Source organism: Chiloscyllium plagiosum, unplaced genomic scaffold (assembly GCF_037043375.1).
Source record: "Chiloscyllium plagiosum isolate Xiang-an unplaced genomic scaffold, Cpla_swu_hap1 HiC_scaffold_27, whole genome shotgun sequence".
NCBI classification, from domain to species: Eukaryota; Metazoa; Chordata; class Chondrichthyes; order Orectolobiformes; family Hemiscylliidae; genus Chiloscyllium; species Chiloscyllium plagiosum.
The window spans coordinates 34,148,454-34,168,237 of NW_028270165.1; the positions used below are offsets into that span (position 1 = coordinate 34,148,454).

Genomic DNA, 19,784 nt, shown 5'->3' on the forward strand with positions numbered 1-19,784 from the left:
CTCATTTCTGTCCTAAATGGAGATTGGAGTAGAGCTCAAAGTGATACAATTCTAAAGTTTCACTCTGTGCATGAATGGAAAACTGCTTAAAGATTGGCTCCTGGTCTTATACGTCACCAATTAAAATTGCTGGTTTGACAACTCTTGTAATCATAGAATCCCCACACTGTGGGAGCAGGTCATTCGGCCCATCAAGTCCACACTGACCCTCCGAAGAGCATCCCACCCAGACCCACCCCAAAACCCATCTCTGAACACTGTGGGGCAATTTAGCAAGGCCAATCCACCCTAACCTGCCCATCTTTGTGACTATGGGCGGAAACTGGAGCACTGAAAAGAGGGCAGAGGAATGTGCAAATCCCACACAGACAGTTGCCAAACAGTGGAATCGAACCCGGATCCCTTGCAGTGTGAGCCAGCAGCGCTAACCACTGAGCCAGCGAAATGGCTGATCTTTAAAACATTGAGAATAGCTAAAATAATGCATTTAGAAACATCAATAAAGTCTGAAAGCATATTCAATTGCTTAAAAAATGCTGCAGACATCTTTCTGAAACTTGCAGTTAAGCCACAGTTGAGGGCAGGCTGTAAGGGAGGAATGACCTATTCCTAGTCTTGTGAAATTGGTACAGAATATGTAGAAATAGAGTCATAGAATTGCAGAGCACAGAAACAAAGCTTTTGGTCCACGCCGACCACATATCCTAAATTAATCTAGTGACCTGTTTGCCAGTATTTGGCTCATATCTCCCTTCCTATTCATATCGAGGTCTTTCCAGAACCCATCCAGAAGCCTTTTAAATGTTGTAAATGTACCAGCCTTGACACACGGCCTCTGGCAGCTCATTCCATACATGCTCTGCATGAAACTTTATCCCTTTTAAACCTTTCCCCTCTCACCCTAATCCGATGCCCCTCTAGTTTCGGACTTCCTCTACCCTGGGGAAAAGACACATAAAATTGAGCAGCCAGACAAAATTCAAAAACAATAAAATGTTGAGTCTCAGGAAAACAAAGTTGTGGCACCAGTCTTTTTTTACTCTCCTATTAGCATTTGGAATGAAAATCTGTCGGCGATACCAACATCTCCACAGGAACATACTACGCATGCTTCTCGGTGTCAGCAAGCACTGCGCATGTACGCCGGTGTCAGCAAAATAGTGCGCATGCTCCTATCTGACAGCGGAAACAGCGCGCGATATTCTTTTGATGGACCAATAGAAAGCGCTAGAAGACCGGAAGGAGTGTGGTCTTCCTGCCATTGAGAGCGCCCCTATTCTCTGAATGCGGACGTTGGACCATGAGCTTGTGAAGCTGTAGTTGCTGTTCCTGTCTGTCTGAATGAAGACTGAGCTTCACCTCAGACTGCAACTTTCCTCTGTCCAACATCTGTGAGTACAACACACTCTTTTCTCACACCCCTTTTCCATTTTATTTTTTCATTCGGGAGTTCAGTTCTTGACTTGCAGCAAAGTTGGTTAATTGTGTCTTAATTGTCAAACACATGGCAAATGCAGTAACACAGTGTGAAGTTATAGTTTTTCCTGTGAAATAAAAACAGAAAGGAGATGCATTGTTAAATGCATTGTTTATATTGGGATGTGGAACAAGTGAGAACTGCAGATGCTAGAGATCAGAGTCGAAAAATGTGGCGCTGGAAAAGTACAACAGATCAGGCAGCATCCGTGGTGCAGGACAGTCAATGTTTTGGGCAAAAACCATTCATCAGGAATGATGTGTGGATGTACAAAGGTGCCTCAGCTACGTTCTACTCAGGCTTTCTATCCCAGTCAATGCCAGTTGTCAGATAGGTGCAGCAAGCAATGAGCAAGGCAAGTGGTGTATTAGCAAGAGGAATTGAGTTCAGAAGTGGGAATGTCTTCCTGCAGATAGGGGGTCATTGAATATATTCAAAGCTGAGTTTATCTGACTTTTAAATGTTAAAAGTAGTTATGGGGGAAGGCAAGGAATTTTTTTTAAAAATATTTTATTAGAAACTTTTTCAAATCTTTTACAAAACATCTATAGACAAAAAAGAACAATACCAAAATACAGAAAGATAGAAGCAGTACAACAATGTCATATCAAGATACTATTAATAATTAACTAACGACTATTCTACCAGAACAACCGTACCTACTTAGCTTAAACTAAACTACAATCAAATTTTTAAAAAAATGAATTAAACTGAATTCAAATTAAATTACATCACATTATTTTATTCTATTTCACTCACTACACCTCCACTGAGGCTCCCATCCCTGGGAGCTCCAGTTATTGTACCCATAATCTTTTCCCCCAGCCTCCCTTCCCAGGGCCCCACTGGTGCCCAAACTGATTCCTATGGCATACCACGGCCCTAATCAATATTGCTGATAAGTCTGCACCCATATAATTTAGAAAGGGTTGCCATGTCTTGTAAAACCGCTCTGTTCTGTGGTGCACCATATTCATGTGGTAGTCTTGGGGGAGGTGCTCCATCACTAGCCGACGCCACCCCATAAGACCTGGGTTTTTTCCCCAATGTCTATTTCATTAAAATGTTCTTCCTTGCATAGTGGGTAAGAATGTTACACAGTCTCTTCCCATGTTTCCCAGGAGAGGGCAAATTTGCCAACCCCAGAAGAAGAAATGCCAGATCCACTTTAACTTCAATCCCGAGGATGTCCTTCGACTCCCTTACTATAGCACTCCAGTAAGTCTGGATCTTAAAAAATGACCAATAGCAGTGTGAAAGAGAGAGCCTCTACTAATTTTACATTTGGAACATCCTGGTGATACTCCTCTCTTGAACTTAGCTAGCCTCTGTGGCACCATATGAGCCCTGTGTAAAATCTTCAATTTCATGGCCTTTGCTGTGTTACGTATTGAAATTTTCCTTACATTTTCCCATATTTCTTTCCATACTTCCAATGAAGTATCCTCTCCGAGCTCCTGATTCCACATCCTACAGATTCCCTCCATGTCCCATAAGGCACGTCTCTTTTGTAAATAATACAAAGTACTGACTGAAAGAACACCAACACACTGGAGTACTCTTTCTCCACGTCTGACCTGTAAAGCTGAGCTGGGACCATCATCTTTTTCTGTATATAATCCCTAATCTAAAAGTACCGGAATAGGTACAATCCATATTTCTGACTTAGCTGGCTAAATGACATCAAGACCTCCCTCTTGAATAAATCTCCCAGACAGGAGATTCCCTTATTCTCCCATGACTTAAAGCTGGAGTCCATTGCCCCAGGTTTAAATGCTTGGGCTTCCACCAATGGGGTAAACAGTGAGGTCTTAAGCCAACTGCCCTCATCTTGCCTCATTATCCTCCAGGCTTTCACTGTATTTAAAATGATTGGACTCTTACACTGCTCGGTCATGGATTCCATCTTATCCATAAATAATTAGGGGACATCGCAACGGCGAGGCTTCAACATCAAGCCAAATTGACCTCGAATCACGCCCATGCCCAGCCACCCAGATATGGTAACAAAGTGCATATTTGATGTCTCTTCAAGTCTGGAAGGTTCACCCCACTCCCTCACCCTGCAAGAGCGCAATTTGGTAAATTTAATTAGGGGGAGACTGCGACACCAAATAAAAGAACCGAGCCAACCATTGAGCCTCAGTAATACTCATCTGGGTAGCAATAACAGGAGCATTCTCAAGGGGTACAACAGGCGAGGAAGAACATTCATTTTATTCAGGGCTATTCAGCCTAACCATGATAACGGTAATCCGTCCCACCGCTGCAAATCCTGCTTTATCCTCTCCAGTAATTGTACATAGTTAGCCTTATACAGGTGGTGGAAGGTAGGGGTAATAAAAATTCCCAAATACAAAAATCCTTTTGACGACCATCTAAACAGGAACTGCATTCCATCCTTCAGATCAGGCACCTCCACTAATCCCCCCACCGGCATGGCTTCCGATTTTGTAAAGTTGATCCTGTAGCCCGAAAAACAGCCAAATAAATTGGCTGTTTGTGGGCGGCACGGTGGCACAGTGGTTAGCACTGCTGCCTCACAGCGCCTGAGACCCGGGTTCAATTCCCGCCTCAGGCGACTGACTGTGTGGAGTTTGCACGTTCTCCCCGTGTCTGCGTGGGTTTCCTCCGGGTGCTCCGGTTTCCTCCCACAGTCCAAAAGATGTGCAGGGTCAGGTGAATTGGCCATGCTAAATTGCCCGTAGTGTTAGGTAAGGGGTAAATGTAGGGGTATGGGTGGGTTTCGCTTCGGCGGGTCGGTGTGGACTTGTTGGGCCGAAGGGCCTGTTTCTACACTGTAATGTAATCTAATCTAATCTAAAATTAATTGTTTGAATCAATCGAGAAACTGACTCCTCCAGATTGGCCAAGAACAAAAGGATGTCATCAGCATATAGGGTGATCTTATGCTCGCCCATTCCCACCTCTGGCCCCACTATTTCAGGATCCCTCCTGATAGCTTCAGCTAATGGCTCAATTGCCAAGATAAATAGCAGCGGTGAAAGAAGACATCCCTGTCGACTACCTCTCCCAGTATTAAAGTTATCTGACTTAGTGCCATTTGTGATGACTGCTGCCTTAGGATCATTATACAACACTACCACCCATCTAGCAAAGGATCCCCCCAGACCAAAATGCTTGTGGACCCCAAACAAGTACAGCCATTCTATCCGGTCAAATGCCTTTTCTGCGTCTCGGGAGACCACCGAACCCAGGATCAATCTTTGCGGCATACCTGCACCATGTTCAATACCCTCCTGATATTGTTGGAGGAGCTACGACCCTTAAAACCCATCTGATCATCTTTCATAATATAGGGCAACACCTTTTCCAACCTCAGGGCCAGCATCTTGGGTAGAACTTTTAAATCTACGTTCAAAAGTGAAATGGGTCTGTATGAAGCACATTCTTCAGTCTCTTTCCCCTTCTTTAAAATGAAGGCGATATTAGCCTCCATAACAGAGGGTGGAAGACAAACCTGTGTATCTGAATAGCTATACATCCCCAGAGGTGGCATTTATGAATTCCTTATAGAATTCACTTGGGAATCCATCTGACCCCGGTGCGTTGCCACAATGGAGATGCTTTATTGTTTCCTGCACCTCCTGTATCGTCATAGGGGCATTCATCAGGGAAACCTGTTCTGCCTTTATACTGGGGAGGGGCAGGTTCTCCAAATTCAAACAATCTTTGTTTGGCAAAGGAGACCCTTTTTTGCCACCTGTGTGTGCAATGAGTCGAGAGCAGCCCGGAGAGCTGCAGCTTGACCAGTGAAGGCCTAATATAATATACTTTCTCAGCATCTATTGTTGCTCCTCCCTCTGCTTCCTTCTAGTTGTTTAATACGAAATAACTAGGCCTCATAAATATGCCTTAGTGGCCTCCCACAGTATTGCCGGATTACTGGCCTTACGAGAGTTGATATCCCAGGAGACCCTGAACTTTCTTGTGATGTACTAATTAATTTGCCATTCCTTAACAGGAATGGGTCCGTGCACCAGTGCCGTGCATCCATTCCACCACCCTTGATTTTACCATCTATATACACTGGCACGTGGTCTGAGACAGCTATATTCCCAATTTTACAAGCCAGTGTTATATCCAAAATATCTGATGACATAAAAAACAAGTCAACTCGCATGTGGCACTTGTGTTGGTTGGAATAGAAAGTAAAGTCTCTTCCATTCAGGTGGAGGTGCCTCCACACATCCACTAACCCCAACTCCTCACACTGGGGCAGCACGGTGGCTCAGCGGTTAGTTCTGCTGCCTCACAGCACCAGGGACCCAGGTTTGATTCCGGCCTTGGACGACTGTGTGTGGAGTTTGCACATTCTCCCCGTGTCTGCGTGGGTTTCCTCCGGGTGCTCTGGTTTCCTCATACAGTCCAATGATGTACAGGTAAGGTGAATTGGCCATACTAAATTGCCCATGGTGTTAGATGCATTAGTCAGAGGGAAATGGGTCTGGGTGGATTACTCTTCGGAGGGTCAGTGTGGACTTATTGGGCCGAAGGGCCCGTTTCCACACTGTAGGGAAACTAATCATTTCCACCAACTTCTTAGATTATGCAGTCATACATGCCAGGCCCCTTGTCACCCTGTCTACCTCAGGATCTATGAGACGATTAGAATCACCTCCTATGATCGTGCTTTGCACCCCAAGACTCATTAATTTAGCAACTGCATCAATCAGAAATGTAAGATGGTGCATGTGATGGAGGGGTGGGGGGCAATACACATTCAGGACGCCATACTCTTCTCCATGTAGTTGAGTTTTAAGAATGATGAACTGTCCAAGTTCATCCTTAATTTGCTCAATTACCTGGAAAGGGAGGTTCCTTCTTACCCGTATAGCCACTCCTCTACTCTTAGAGCTTAAGGAGAAGAATACCCTATTATAACTCCCCCACCACCCCACCCCACCTTACCCATAGCTAACATCCTGGATCCTTCCACCTGAGGCCGTGCCGTAGCCCCAGGCAATTCACAGATGAAAAAAAACACGTTATTTACAATCTGAGAGTTAACAATGGATGCCCATTCCTCCCCCCCCCCCACCCCACACATACACACACACTCCTTCTCCATACATCTTAACCACAGGTATAGCCACCCCCAAACCAAAACCAAAAGGACAGCAGTTAAAACAAAAGTCCCCACATAATGCACAACTGACCGATATACTAAATAATTCCGGTTTTACATCAAGGCAGTACAGAGAAGCCGATAACCACAAAAAAAACGGAGAGAGAGAAAAGAAAAGAAGGGGCAGAAAGAACTGTAATATTGTCCGTATTGATGGCCCCATCCCGAACTGAGTCCTTGAATTCAGAGAATTCACAAAGTCCTTCGCCTTTTCTGCTGAATCAAAATGACATACCGACCCCCCATGAGCAAAATGCAACATGGCCAGGGACCTCAAGGAACATTGAATGTTCAGATCCCTTAATTTTCTCTTAACTTCATCAAAAGCCCTTTCTCTTCTTAATCCAGGCTCCTGGGAAGTCCTGAAAATATATTATTCTTGAGCCTTTGTGCATTAAAGCCTGTGGATCTCTTCCCAGTCTTCTTGCTGTTTCAATCACTAACTGTTTTTCTTTATAATGGAGGAGGCGCAAAAGGACCGTGCGGGGGCGTGGGTCCGGTCCTGACTTGCACATTGCAATTCGGTGGGCCCGCTCCAAACTTAACAGGCCCGACTCCAACTCCAGCCCCAAGAACGTCAGGAACCACTTCTCCAGGATTCCAACGAGGTCTTCGCCTTCCTCGCATTCCGGAAGACCCACGAGCTGTAAGATTTTTCTTCTACTTCTGCTCCTCAAGGAACCGAACCTGGTCTATCCAGCGTTTGGATCCTTCCTCCCGAGACCTCCGCCACGGTCTCCGATGCCACGGTCCTCTCCTCCGCTGCCTATTCTCTTCGGGCCAACACTTGAATTTCCTGCTCCATGCTTTTCCCGCGTGGCAGATAGTGGTTCCACCGCTGCTTCAATCTTATCTCAGAGTTTGGCAAACTCCGAGAGTAACTGCTGCTGTCCCATTAAATCCAATGGGACTGCCCTGGGAGTTTGAGCAATGGCTCCAGGCGCCCCCGATGCAGTAGGGGAGTGCCCTGCCTGCTGCATCCCTTTCAGCGCCTTTCCTTTGTTTGCTTTCATCCTGGTCTTAAAGCTGTCAAAGCACAATTATAGCAGCTCCAGATATTCACTAAGTTTATATTAGCAATTTTTTCTTCTAAGGATGGTTAACGAGGGGAGGGGGGCGGTAAAGGTCCACATTGCCAGAGGATATGGCACAGAGCCCAGCACAGCAGACCACTCAGACCACCGCCATCTTGGATCTCCAAGAAAATGGTTTTCAGACCAGTAGAGAACAGCTACAGGGTCATACAGCACAGAAACAGACCCTTCAGTCCAAATAGTCCATGCTATGTTCTCAAATTAAACTGGTCCATTTGCCAGTGATTGGCCCATATCCCTCCGAACCTTTCCTATTCATGTACTTATCCAAATGTCTTTTAAACATTGTTACTGTTCCTGCATCCCCCACTTCCTCTGGACATTGATTCCACACACAAACCACTTTCTTAATAAAAAAAGGTTCTCCTCATATCTTTTTAAAATCTTTCTCCTCTCCCCTTCAAAATTTGCTCCCTCATCTTGAAACCCCCACCCTAGGGAAAGGACACCTGCTGGTCACCTCATCTATACCCCTCATGATCTTATAATCCTCTCTATAAAGTCACCTCTCAACCTCCTACAGTCCAGTGAAAAATATCTCAACCTATCCACCCAGATGTAAGTATATTCATATCCAGTTATGATCTGTTCAGTGCTGGTGCAGGCTCGAAAAACCAAATGGTCTACCCCTGCTCCCAATTCTGTCACACTGTGTGAGACCATAACGCATGAGAACAGAAATTAGGCCATTCAACCCATCGAGTCTGCTCCGCCATTCAATCATGGCTGATAAATTTCTCAATCTCATTCTCCTGCTTTCTCCCCATTACCTTCGATTCCCTTGATACTCAAGAAGCTATCTATCTCAGTCTTAAATATACTCGGTGACCTGGCCTCCTGTGGCAATGAATTTTATAGATTCAGCACTCTCTGGCTGAAGACATTTCTTCTTATCTCCATTCAGAAAAGTGTTTTAGATTAGATTACATTACAGTGTGGAAACAGGCCCTTCGGCCCAACAAGTCCATACCGACCCGCCGAAGCGAAACCACCCATACCCCTACATTTACCCCTTACCTAACACTACGGGCAATTTAGCATGGCCAATTCACCTGACCCTGCACATCTTTGGACTGTGAGAGGAAACCGGAGCACCCGGAGGAAACCCACGCAGACACGGGAAGAATGTGCAAACTCCACACAGTCAGTCGCCTGAGGCGGGAATTGAACCCGGGTCTCTGGCGCTGTGAGGCAGCAGTGCTAACCACTGTGCCACCGTGCCGCCCACAAAAGTCTTCCCCTTACTCGAAGGCTGTGCCCTCTCTTACCGATGGAGACATCTTGTCAATGTCCACTCTGTCCTGGCTGTTCAGTATTCTGTCTGTTTCATTTAGATCCCCCCTGAGTGTGGGCCTGTTAATCAGCATGGACCAGATCCTTCAGGATGAGGGACAGAGGAATTAGGTTCAGCAAAGTGAGAATGAGGGAGAGTCTGAGGGATGGAGATTTTCAGCTTTCTGGGAATGAGAGAGGAAAGAAAGTTTGATATAAATTAGAATTGATTAGATTGGCTGATTGGCCAAGGAATGGCAGATGGAGTTTAATTTAGATGAGTATGAGATTTTGCATTTTGGTAAGGCAAATCAGGGCAGGACTTATACACCTAATGCTAAGGTCCTGGGGAGTGTAGCAGAACAAAAAGACCTTGGAGAGCAGGTTCATAGTTCCTTGAAAGTGGAGTCGCAAGTAGATCAGATAATGAAGGAGCTGTTTGGTATGCTTTCCTTCATTGGTGAGTACATTGAGTTAGACCATGTTTTGGAATACCACACTCAGTTCTGATCTCCCTGCTGTAGGAAAGATGTTGTGATACTTGAAAGAGTTCAGAAAGGATTTAGAAGGCTGTTGCCAGAGTTGGAAGGTTTGAGCTCCAGGGAAAGGCTGAATAGACTGGGTCTATTTTCCCTGGAGTAGAGGCTGAGGGGTGTCCTTATAGAAGTTCACAAGGGGCATGGATAGGGAGCATTGCCAAGATCTTTTCCCCAGGATATGGGAGTCCAAAAGCATAGGGCATAGTTTTGAGATGAGAGGGGTAACCTGAGGGGAAACTTCCTCACAGAGATGGTGATGTCTCTGTGGAATGAGCCGCCAAAGGAAGCGGTGGAGGCTGGTACAATTACAACATATTAAAAGGCATCTGGATGAGTACTTGAATAGGAAGGGTTTTGACGGATATGGGCCAAATGCTGACAAATGGGACTGGATGAATTTAGGATATCTGGTCGGCACCAACGAGTTGGGCCGAAGGGTCTGTTTCCGTGCTGTATGACTCTAATCGTCCTCAGTGAAAGTAGAAGTGTGGTTGTGAAGACGAGACTTTCAGAGCAGTTTTCAAAGATGTTTTGCCCTGACTGGGAGCAGAAGTTACAATGAAATCTTTCATTTGTGAGACAGTAGCTGAGTGAGGGAGCACATCTGGAATTCTAGTGGAAAGTGGGAATTCATTGCACTGTGTGGATGAAGTGCTTTCAGGTTTACTGGCAGTAAGTACAGTGTGCTGAGTGGAGAACCTAGTGAAGGGTTAGGTGGGTTTTTGTTTTAAACTGCTCATTTCATTCAGCCTCCAACATTGTATTTCCAACGCTGTCCATCAGAAGGAGCGGTGAATCAGTAACTGGTATCGTTAGAAGCCTGACGGTTTTCAGTACAGCAGATATTGCCTTGTTTCATCAGCATTGTAAAGGCTACTAGCAGCAGCAGCAGGTGTGGGCTGTATTCACTAGAAATGATTAAGCAGTTGCAGAACACACATACGAGAGGGCAAGGTGGGACTTGTCTTTCGATTTGCAGAAAGTGGGAGGTTCTGTGAGCTGTCATTCGGAGTGCACACAACCCTGGTAAATCATTGAAGCCCTACAGTGTGGAATCAGGCCATTCAGCCCATAAAGGCAACGCTGACCCCTCTGAAGACCATGCTCTAGTGATGGAGAGGGATAAGAGTGCACTACAGGGCAAGAGTTATAGCTGGGGGCAGGGAAATTATGATGCGGTGAGGCATGACTTAGGATGTGTGGCTTGGAAAAGTAAGCTTCAAGGCAAGGGTGTAATTGATATGTGGAGCTTGTTCAAGGAGCAACTATTGAGTGTCCTTGATAAGTATGTACCCGTCAGGCAGGGAGGAAAGGGTCGTGTGAGGGAGCCGTGGTTTAATAAGGAATTGGAATCCCTTGTTAAATGGAAGAGGGCGGCCTATGTAAAGATGAGGCGTGAAGTTCAATTGGGGCGATTGAGAGTTATAAGGTAGCCAGGAAGGATCTGAAGAGAGAGCTAAGAGCAGCAAGGAGGGGACATGAAAGGTCCTTAGTTGGTAGGATTAGGGAAAACCCTAAGGCTTTCTATAGGTATGTCAGGAATAAAAGAATGACTAGGGTAGGAATAGGTCCAGTCAAGGATAGTAGTGGGAAGTTGCGTGTGGAGGCTGAAGAGATTGGGGAGACACTGAATGAATACTTTTCGTCAGTATTCACTAAGGAACAGGACATTGTTGTCGATGTGAGTACCGAGTCACAATTAAGTAGAATGGATGGCTTTGAGGTATGTAGAGAAGAGGTGTTGGAAATCCTGGAAAGGGTGAAAATAGATAAGTCCCCTGGGCCTGATGGCATTTGTCCTAGGATTCTCTGGGAAGCAAGGGAGGAGATTGCAGAGCCATTGGCCTTGATTTTTATGTCCTCGTTGTCTACAGGAGTAGTGCCAGAAGATTGGAGGATAGCAAATGTGGTTCCCTTGTTTAAGAAGGGGAGTAGGGATAACCCTAGTAACTATAGGCCGGTGAGTCTCACATCTGTTGTGGGTAAAATCTTAGAGAGAATTGTAAGGGATAGGATTTATGAATATCTGGATAGGAATAATGTGATCAAGGATAGTCAGCATGGTTTTGTGAAGGGCAGGTCGTGCCTCACAAACCGTATTGAATTCTTTGAGAAGGTGACTAAGGAGGTGGACGAGGGGAAAGCAGTAGATGTGGTGTATATGGATTTTAGTAAGGCGTTTGATAAGGTTCCCCATGGTAGACTACTGCAAAAAATACGGAGGTATGGCATTGAGGGTGAGTTGGAGGTTTGGATTAGGAGTTGGCTGGCTGGAAGAAGACAGAGGGTAGTAGTTGATGGCAAAGGTTCATCTTGGAGTGCTGTCACTAGCGGTGTTCCACAAGGATCTGTTTTGGGACCATTGCTGTTTGTCATTTTTATAAATGACCTGGAGGAGGGGTTAGAAGGTTGGGTGAGCAAGTTTGCGGATGATACGAAAGTCGGAGGAGTGGTAGACAGTGAGGAAGGATGTGGCAGGTTACAGCGGGATATTGATAAGCTGCAGAACTGGGCAGAAAGGTGGCAAATGGAGTTCGATGTAGCTAAGTGTGAGGTGATTCATTTTGGTAAGAGTAATAAAAAGATGGGGTACTGGGCTAACGGCCGGATACTTGGTAGTGTGGATGAGCAGAAAGATCTTGGTGTCCATGTACACAAATCTTTGAAAGTTGCCACCCAGGTAAATAGTGCGGTGAAGAAGGCATATGGCGTACTGGCTTTTATTGGTAGAGGAATTGAGTTCCGGAGTACTGAGGTAATGTTGCAGTTGTATAAGACTCTGGTGCGGCCGCATCTGGAGTATTGTGTGCAGTTTTGGTCCCCATAATATAGGAAGGATGTGGAGGCACTGGAACGGGTGCAGAGGAGATTTACCAGGATGTTGCCTGGTATGGTAGGAAGATCGTATGAGGAAAGGCTGAGGCACTTGGGGCTGTTTTCATTGGAGAGAAGACGGTTTAGGGGTGACTTGATAGAGGTGTACAAGATGATTAAGGGTTTAGATAGTGTCGAAAGTGAGAATCTGTTTCCACGTATGGAGTCAGCTATTACAAGGGGGCATAGCTTTAAATTAAGGGGGGGTAGGTATAGGACAGATGTTAGGGGTAGATTCTTTACTCAGCGAGTCGTGAGTTCATGGAATGCCCTGCCAGTAGCAGTGGTGGACTCTCCTTCATTATGGGCATTTAAACGTGCATTGGATAGGTATATGGAGGATAGTGGGCTAGTGTAGGTTAGGTGGGCTTGGATCGGCGCAACATCGAGGGCCAAAGGGCCTGTACTGCGCTGTATTCTTCTATATTCTATGTTCTAAGTGTATTCAGGACACAGTTGGCTGGGTTATTGCATTGTAGGGAATTAAAGGGTAGTTGGGACAATGCAGATAGGAGGAGCTGAGATGATGATCTTAATGAATGGCAGAGCAGGCTGGATGGGCCAAATGGCCTACTCCTGCTCCTATTACTGTGAAACTATAACTGTGCATTTCCCTTGGCTAACCCACCTAACCTGCACATCCCTGGACACAATGGGCAATTTAGCATGGCCAATCCAAATCAAGGCCGGTGAGCAGTGTGGTGATGTGGAAAATGAACGTTGGAGAACGATAAAAAGGGACAAGGAGGATAAACGTACCAGCAATCAAAGCTGGATTCAAAAGATCACAAAAAATAAAAGTAAAAGCTGAATGTGTGCTGCATTGTAACAAAAGTGAATGAATTGGCTGCATACATTGAAGAGAATAATTATGATCTGAGACTCCTTACAGAGAGGTTTAATGTGAAGCTAGGTGAAGGTAGATGGTTGGCATTACTCATCAAAGCACTAATCACAGGGTAAGCCTGGTGTCAGCTCGGATTTCAGGTCCTGATTTCTCTGTCCTCTGTTGATCTCCCTGTTCCCATAGAGTAAGGTGTCGTATGTCCTCAGCTCTGCTGGGTTTTTGCTGAAGTTTTGACACCCTTTTCCACCTTCCAGAACAATAAAACATTCAGCCACTCAAGGCCCAACCCACATTGCCCCAGCCTGTCAACCATCCAGACAGCGAGACTATTGTAGTGGGTAATAAACAAGAAAATTGAAACAAAATTAGAAATAAATAGGTGAGCTTGTTTAATGTTTGTTCATTAGGAAGTAAGCCAGAAATAAGGGTCTCCCAGGATTCTTATGGTACCCAACTTGAGGAATTCTCTCTCCCTTACATCTAACTATTAGTATCCAACTCTGATTTATAACAACATTTACAGAAATAAAGTATTTGTTATCAAAAAGGCATAGAGATAAACAGCATAGACATAGACATTTGCTTTCTCTCATGCACGCACACATGGATATAAGTGTATCGGGTGAATTTGTACTTGTAGAATTATATTTATAGATACATAGAACATTACAGCGCAGTGCAGACCCTTCGGCCCTCAATGTTGCACCGACCTGTGGAACCAATCTGAAGCTCACCTAACCGACACTATTCCATTCTCGTTCATATGTCTATCCAATGACAATTTAAATACCCTTAAAGTTGGCGAGTCTACTCCTATTGCAGGCAGTACGGTCAACACCTCGACTACTCTGAATAAAGAAACTACCTCTGACCATCTGTCCTATATCTATCACCCCTCAATTTAAAGTTATATCCCCTCGTGCTAGCCATTGCCATCCAAGGAAAAAGGCATTCACTGTCCAACCTATCTAACTCTCTGATTATCTTATGTCTCAGTTAAGTCATCTTTCAACCTCCTTCGCCCTAACGAAAACAGCCGCAAGCCCCTCAGCCTTTCCTCCTAAGACCTTCCCTCCATACCAGGTAACATCCTAGTAAATCTCTTCTGAATCTTTCCCAAAGCTTCCACATCCTTTCTATAATGCGGTGACCAGAACTGTGCGCAATACTACAAATCTGGCCGCACCAGAGTTTTGAACAGCTGCAACATGATCTCATGGTTCTGAAACTCAATCCCTCTGCCAACACAGGCTAACACACAGTATGCCTTCTTAACAGCCCTATCAACCTGGGTAACTTTCAAGGATCTACGTACTTGGACACCAAGATCTCTCTGCTCATCTACACTACCAAGAATCTTACCATTAGCCCAGTACTCTGCATTCCTGTTGCTCTTTCCAAAATAAATCACCTCACACTTTTCCGCATGAAACTCCATTTTCCACCTCTCAGCCCAGCCCTACAGCTTATCTATGTCCCTCTGTAACTGACAACATCCTTAGTCAGTATCCACAACTCTACCGACTTTAGTGTCATCCATGAATTTACGAACCCACCTTCTATGCCCTCATCCAGGTCATTTATAAAATGATGAAGAGCAGTGGACCCAAAACAGATCCTTGTGGTAACTCACTAGTAACTGAACTCCAGGATGAATATTTCCCATCAACCACCACCCTCTGTCTTCTTTCAGCTAGCCAATTTCTGATCCAAAAATTTGATTTTGTTCAAAAAATGCGCAGTCTGCTGGCAGTCAATGCAGGCAGTACATGCATGTAATATTTTGTAAATTTCACTTTGGAAACAGAACCTGTCAGATTCAAAATTGGGATACAGACTGACTGTGACCTCATACCTTTAATGCATTGTCTGAGCTGAGATGTCACCTTTTGTTACAAACCTTAAGTTATCTCGAGAAGGTGATTTGTAAGAAGTTCTGAGATTTACATATTAATGATACCTACAACCCATTCTAAAAGATTAAAGACTGATGGTTTGCCACGTCTGTATGTTTACTTTCTCACTGGTGTTGGTGTCAATGCCTTGACCCCGTGTCTGGTTGTTTCTAAAGACGCTGTATTGCAGGTTTATCTTGAATTTATACAGTTTTCCTTTGCTTCCCAAAAACAGATCTGCTCACACTGAGCAGTATCCCAATGTCGTGAAAGTTGTTAACTTTCAGGTAGAGTTATTCAAAAGAGATGTTTTTACTTTTTTGGCCCTGTAAGATCCTGAATTAGCATCCTTCAGGAGAATGAGAGTGGAGTGAGAATGGATGGGGGGGAGAGAGATTGGGATGGTGCTTTCAATTTTGTGGAATAACAAAAGAAAAGATTGTTCTGCAGAAAAAGAATTGCTTGTTCTGAATTTCTACCCTGGACTGATGTTAAAGTGGAGATTTGAGACGGCCCAGGGAATCCCTTGTGGACTCAGACCTGTAAAGCCTCTCTCTTGATTCGTCCCGGAAATCGTACTGTTTGGAAGTCTGGAATAAAATCCTGCTATGGACAGTTTAGTATAATTTTAGTTATCCCCTTCATTCACTAATAGCATCACTGTGACAACATAACATTGATACCTATCAGCTAAACTAACTAGGTTCTAATAATCTAGGAGAGTAGGTTACCAGCTGTTCAAATGCCCAGCAGGCTACTCCAATGTATTGATACAAAGTGGCTTCCTTTGTACAAAAGTTTGAAAAAGAAATTGCAGGTTCTTAATTAGACAGATAACAGTGAAAGACAATAATTTATAAGGAAGAAAAGCTAATTGACAGATCTGTGAAGCTTGACTAATCACTCCTACAGGCCCTAAGCCATTCGTCAGGTGGGAAAAACAGCTGAGTTAGGCGCCTGCTCGCAAGATAAACTCCTCTCATAAAGAGGTACCAGTCTCAGCTAATTGGAGAGTTCACAAGATAACCTTGCACAGCTCACATGTCAGATACAGTTGTTTTATAAAACGGCTTCTTAGTAAGGAGGGCAAACGTTCAATCATAAAATGGCTTCCCGACACATTGTGCAAGAATCTCTTCAATATTCGACCTAGAATAATTTCTAAGCTAGGAGCAGACTCCTGCTTTTTAAGCACTAAATCATTCTGTACCTGAGGCTGAGATGTTACTGTAAGGTTGCATTTAAACTGATTCATTCGTCTTCGAATGAAACATGCCTTCTTTTCAAGTTTGTGATTGAAATTCAAATAAGACATAAGATCTGATTAGTTAGAATTGACAGTGGGGCAGTCTGTAAAGTCTGTAAAAACAGCAAGTAAGTTAAAGCTTTATCAGTATTTCCTTTTACAGAGTTTGCATTTCATAACCAGAATTGGCTACTCAAAAGCATCAAAAAGACTCAAAATGCAATTAAGTTCAATCCATAGCAGCTAAGCACTAAGTTAATTTTCTGCTGGATTCAACAGCCTCAGCACTAAAATAGTGATTCTCTCTCGTGTCCTTTTGAACTCTCAAGTCAAGGTTTTGTAACAGCAAAGATTTATTTTCTCTGTGACTGCCCTGCTTGCAAGGGGTATAAGAATCCATTATAATTGACAGCAACTGACCGTTAATTACAAAGTTTTTGATAGTACCAAGTTTCGTTTCAGGGTCAGAATCAAACACTGTCATTAATTTCACAAGGGAATGGCTGTGAATGTTATCACTTTGTGTCCTGTTCATACAGATTCATCGATGCTAAGGCAAACGTTTTTAATTGTCTTACAGCATCCTGTTATCACTTGGTAAGCCCAGGTGTCCCTAACTTTTGCATTCTTTAAGATCCCCCCTTTTCTGAGCCTTGCTGTCTGTCTATTTTCTAGTGCAATAAATGTGTTCCATAATTCAGCATTACATTTAGTCTAAATGTTTAAAGACAAGTTTTAAGGCTACAGACCTTCTCAGTGACAATGATGACTTTTGTAATCTCTTTTTACATAGTATTTGATCTGAAAACTGAAGTTTAAAAATCAACAGATGAAGGGCTTATGCCCAAACGCCGACTCTCCTGCTGCTCAGATGCTGCCTGACCTGCTGTACTATTCCGCGCTTTTCAACTCTGACTCTCCAGCGTCTGCTGTCCTCCATTTGAAGTCAATGTCTGACAGTCATTCAGTCCATTGGGACTGTAACGAGTTTTGACTAAGATTCTGTGAGAAGGAGCAAAGTTTTTTGGTCCCTGTTTCAGTACGTTTTCATCATCAGTGGGACTGAATGAGAGACCCTACTGTTACAGGGCACTAAGTGTGGAACCTAAAACAGTTATCCAGCCTGGAAAGAGGAATTCACGGGCGGGGAGGGACTGTACACGTGTTTGTGTGCCGTTGAAGCTTCAGCCATGGAGAAACCCGAGGAATCCCGCCCCGTGGAGAAACCTTGGAAGTGTGGCGACTGTGGGAAAGGCTTCCATGTGTCGTCTGTCCTGGAGGCTCATCGGCGCAGTCACACTGGGGTCAGGCCATTCTCCTGCCCTGACTGCGGGAAGGGGTTCAGCAGTTCCTCCACCCTGCTGAGGCACCGACGGGTCCATACAGGGGAGAGGCCCTTCAGCTGCCCTGAGTGCAGGAAGGCCTTCAGCAATTCCTCTGACCTACTGAAGCACCAGCGGGTCCACACCGGGGAGAGGCCATTCTCCTGCCCAGAGTGCGGGAAGGGGTTCAGCAGTTCCTCCGCCTTGCTGACCCACCAGCGGGTTCACACAGGGGAGAAGCCCTTCAGCTGCCCCAAGTGTGGGAAGGCTTTCGCCCAGGCCTTTTCCCTGCTGAGGCACCAGAGTGTCCACACAGGGGAGAGGCCATTCACTTGCCCAAAGTGCGGGAAGGGGTTCAGCGATTCCTCCGCACTGCTGACCCAACAGCGGGTCCACACTGGGGAGAGGCCTTTCAGCTGCCCTGAGTGTGGGAAGGCCTTCACCCATGCCTCCAACCTGCTGACCCACCGGTGGGTCCACACCAGGGAGAGGCCCTTCATTTGCCCCGAGTGCGGGAAGGCCTTCAGCAATTTCTCCCACGTGCTGATCCACCGGCGGGTCCACACCGGGGAGAGGCCATTCACTTGTCCTGAGTGCGGAAAGGCCTTCAGCAATTCCTCTGACTTACTGAAGCACCAGCGGGTTCACACTGGCGAGCGGCCCTTCAGCTGCCCTGAGTGCGGGAAGGCCTTCACCCAGTCCTGCAACTTGCAGAGGCACCAGCAGGGGCACCAGCGCTCCCAACAATCGGACTCTGCCGGTGAGGCTGCTGTGGGTCACCCCCAGGACTGAACCTCCTGCCCAGTCTGACAGTGGGAGAGTTGGTGGGCTTGTTTTGTTTTACTGCTGGACTGCACCAACTCCCACGTTGGCTCACTGGTGAGTAGCATTGCCTCACAGTGCCAGGGACCTGGCTTTGATTCCACTATTGGGGCAACTTTCTCCTCCTGTGCCTGTGTGGGTTTTCTCTGGGTGTTCTGGTTTCCTCCCACAGTCCAAAGATGTGCAGGTAGGGTTTATTGGCGAAGCTAAATTGTCCCAGTGTTCAGGGATGTGTAGGTGTGGTGCATTAGTCAGGGGAAATGTCGAGTAATAGGGTAGGGAAATGGGTCTGGGTGGGTTACTCTTCAGAGGGTCAGTTTGAACTTGTTGGGCTGAAGGACCAGCGTCCACTCCGTAGGCATTCTGTGATTCTATGAACTTTGATCCATTGGGCGCTACTGCACGTTCCCACTGAAACAATCCGTGCAAACCTAAGCCTGCAAGACCATCAGAGCAGAAGTTAGGCCATTCAGCCGATCGAGTCTGCTCTGCCATTCGTTAGAGACAAAAACAAACTGCAGATGCTGGGATCCAAAGTAGGCAAGGAGGAGGCTGGGAGAACACAGCAAGCCAGGCAGCACCAGCAGTGACGTCAGTGTTTCAGGTATTAACCCAAATCATTGACTTCTCTCCCAGAAATGATTTACCAGGATGTTGCTGAGAGGTTGAATAGACTGGGGCTGTTTTCCCTGGAGTGTCAGAGGTTGAGGGGTGACCTTATATGGGTTTATAAAATCATGAGGGGTATGGATAGGGTAAATAACAAGGTCATTTCCCTGGAGGTTGGGCAGTCCAGAACCAGAGGGTTTATGGTGAGAGCGAAAATATTTAAATGGGACCTAAAGGGCAACCTTTTCATACAGAGGGTGATGCATGTATGGAATGAGCTGCCAGAAGAAGTGGTGGAGGCTGGTACAATGACAGCTTTTAAATGCCATCTGGATGGGGACATGAATAGGAATGGTTGAGAGAGATATAGGCCAAGTGCTGGAAACCGACCCTTTGATCCAACTCATTCATGCTGACCAGATATCCTAAATTAATCTTGTCCGTTTGCCAGCACTTGGCTTGTATCCCTCTAAACTCTTCCTGTTCATACATCCATCCAGGTGCCTTTTGATTAGATTTCCTGCAGCGTGGAAACAGGCCCTTCGGCCCAACATGTCCTCACCGACCCTCCGAAGAGTAGCCCACCCTAACAGTACAGGCAACTTAGCATGGCCACTTCACCTCACCTGCACATCTTT

General features: G+C 45.5%; 1 protein-coding gene across 1 annotated transcript in view; it reads left to right on the top strand.

Annotated features, from left to right (window-relative positions):
- Positions 1–3,459: 3,459 nt before the first annotated feature.
- Positions 3,460–19,784, top strand: part of LOC148143546 (uncharacterized) — a 92,957-nt gene continuing 76,632 nt past the window's right edge. Inside the window, exons 1-2 of the mRNA XM_087975237.1 lie at positions 3,460–3,558; positions 17,674–18,443. Coding sequence (XP_087831363.1) covers positions 3,460–3,558; positions 17,674–18,443 — 869 coding nt within the window. The remainder of the gene's footprint in view (positions 3,559–17,673; positions 18,444–19,784) is intronic.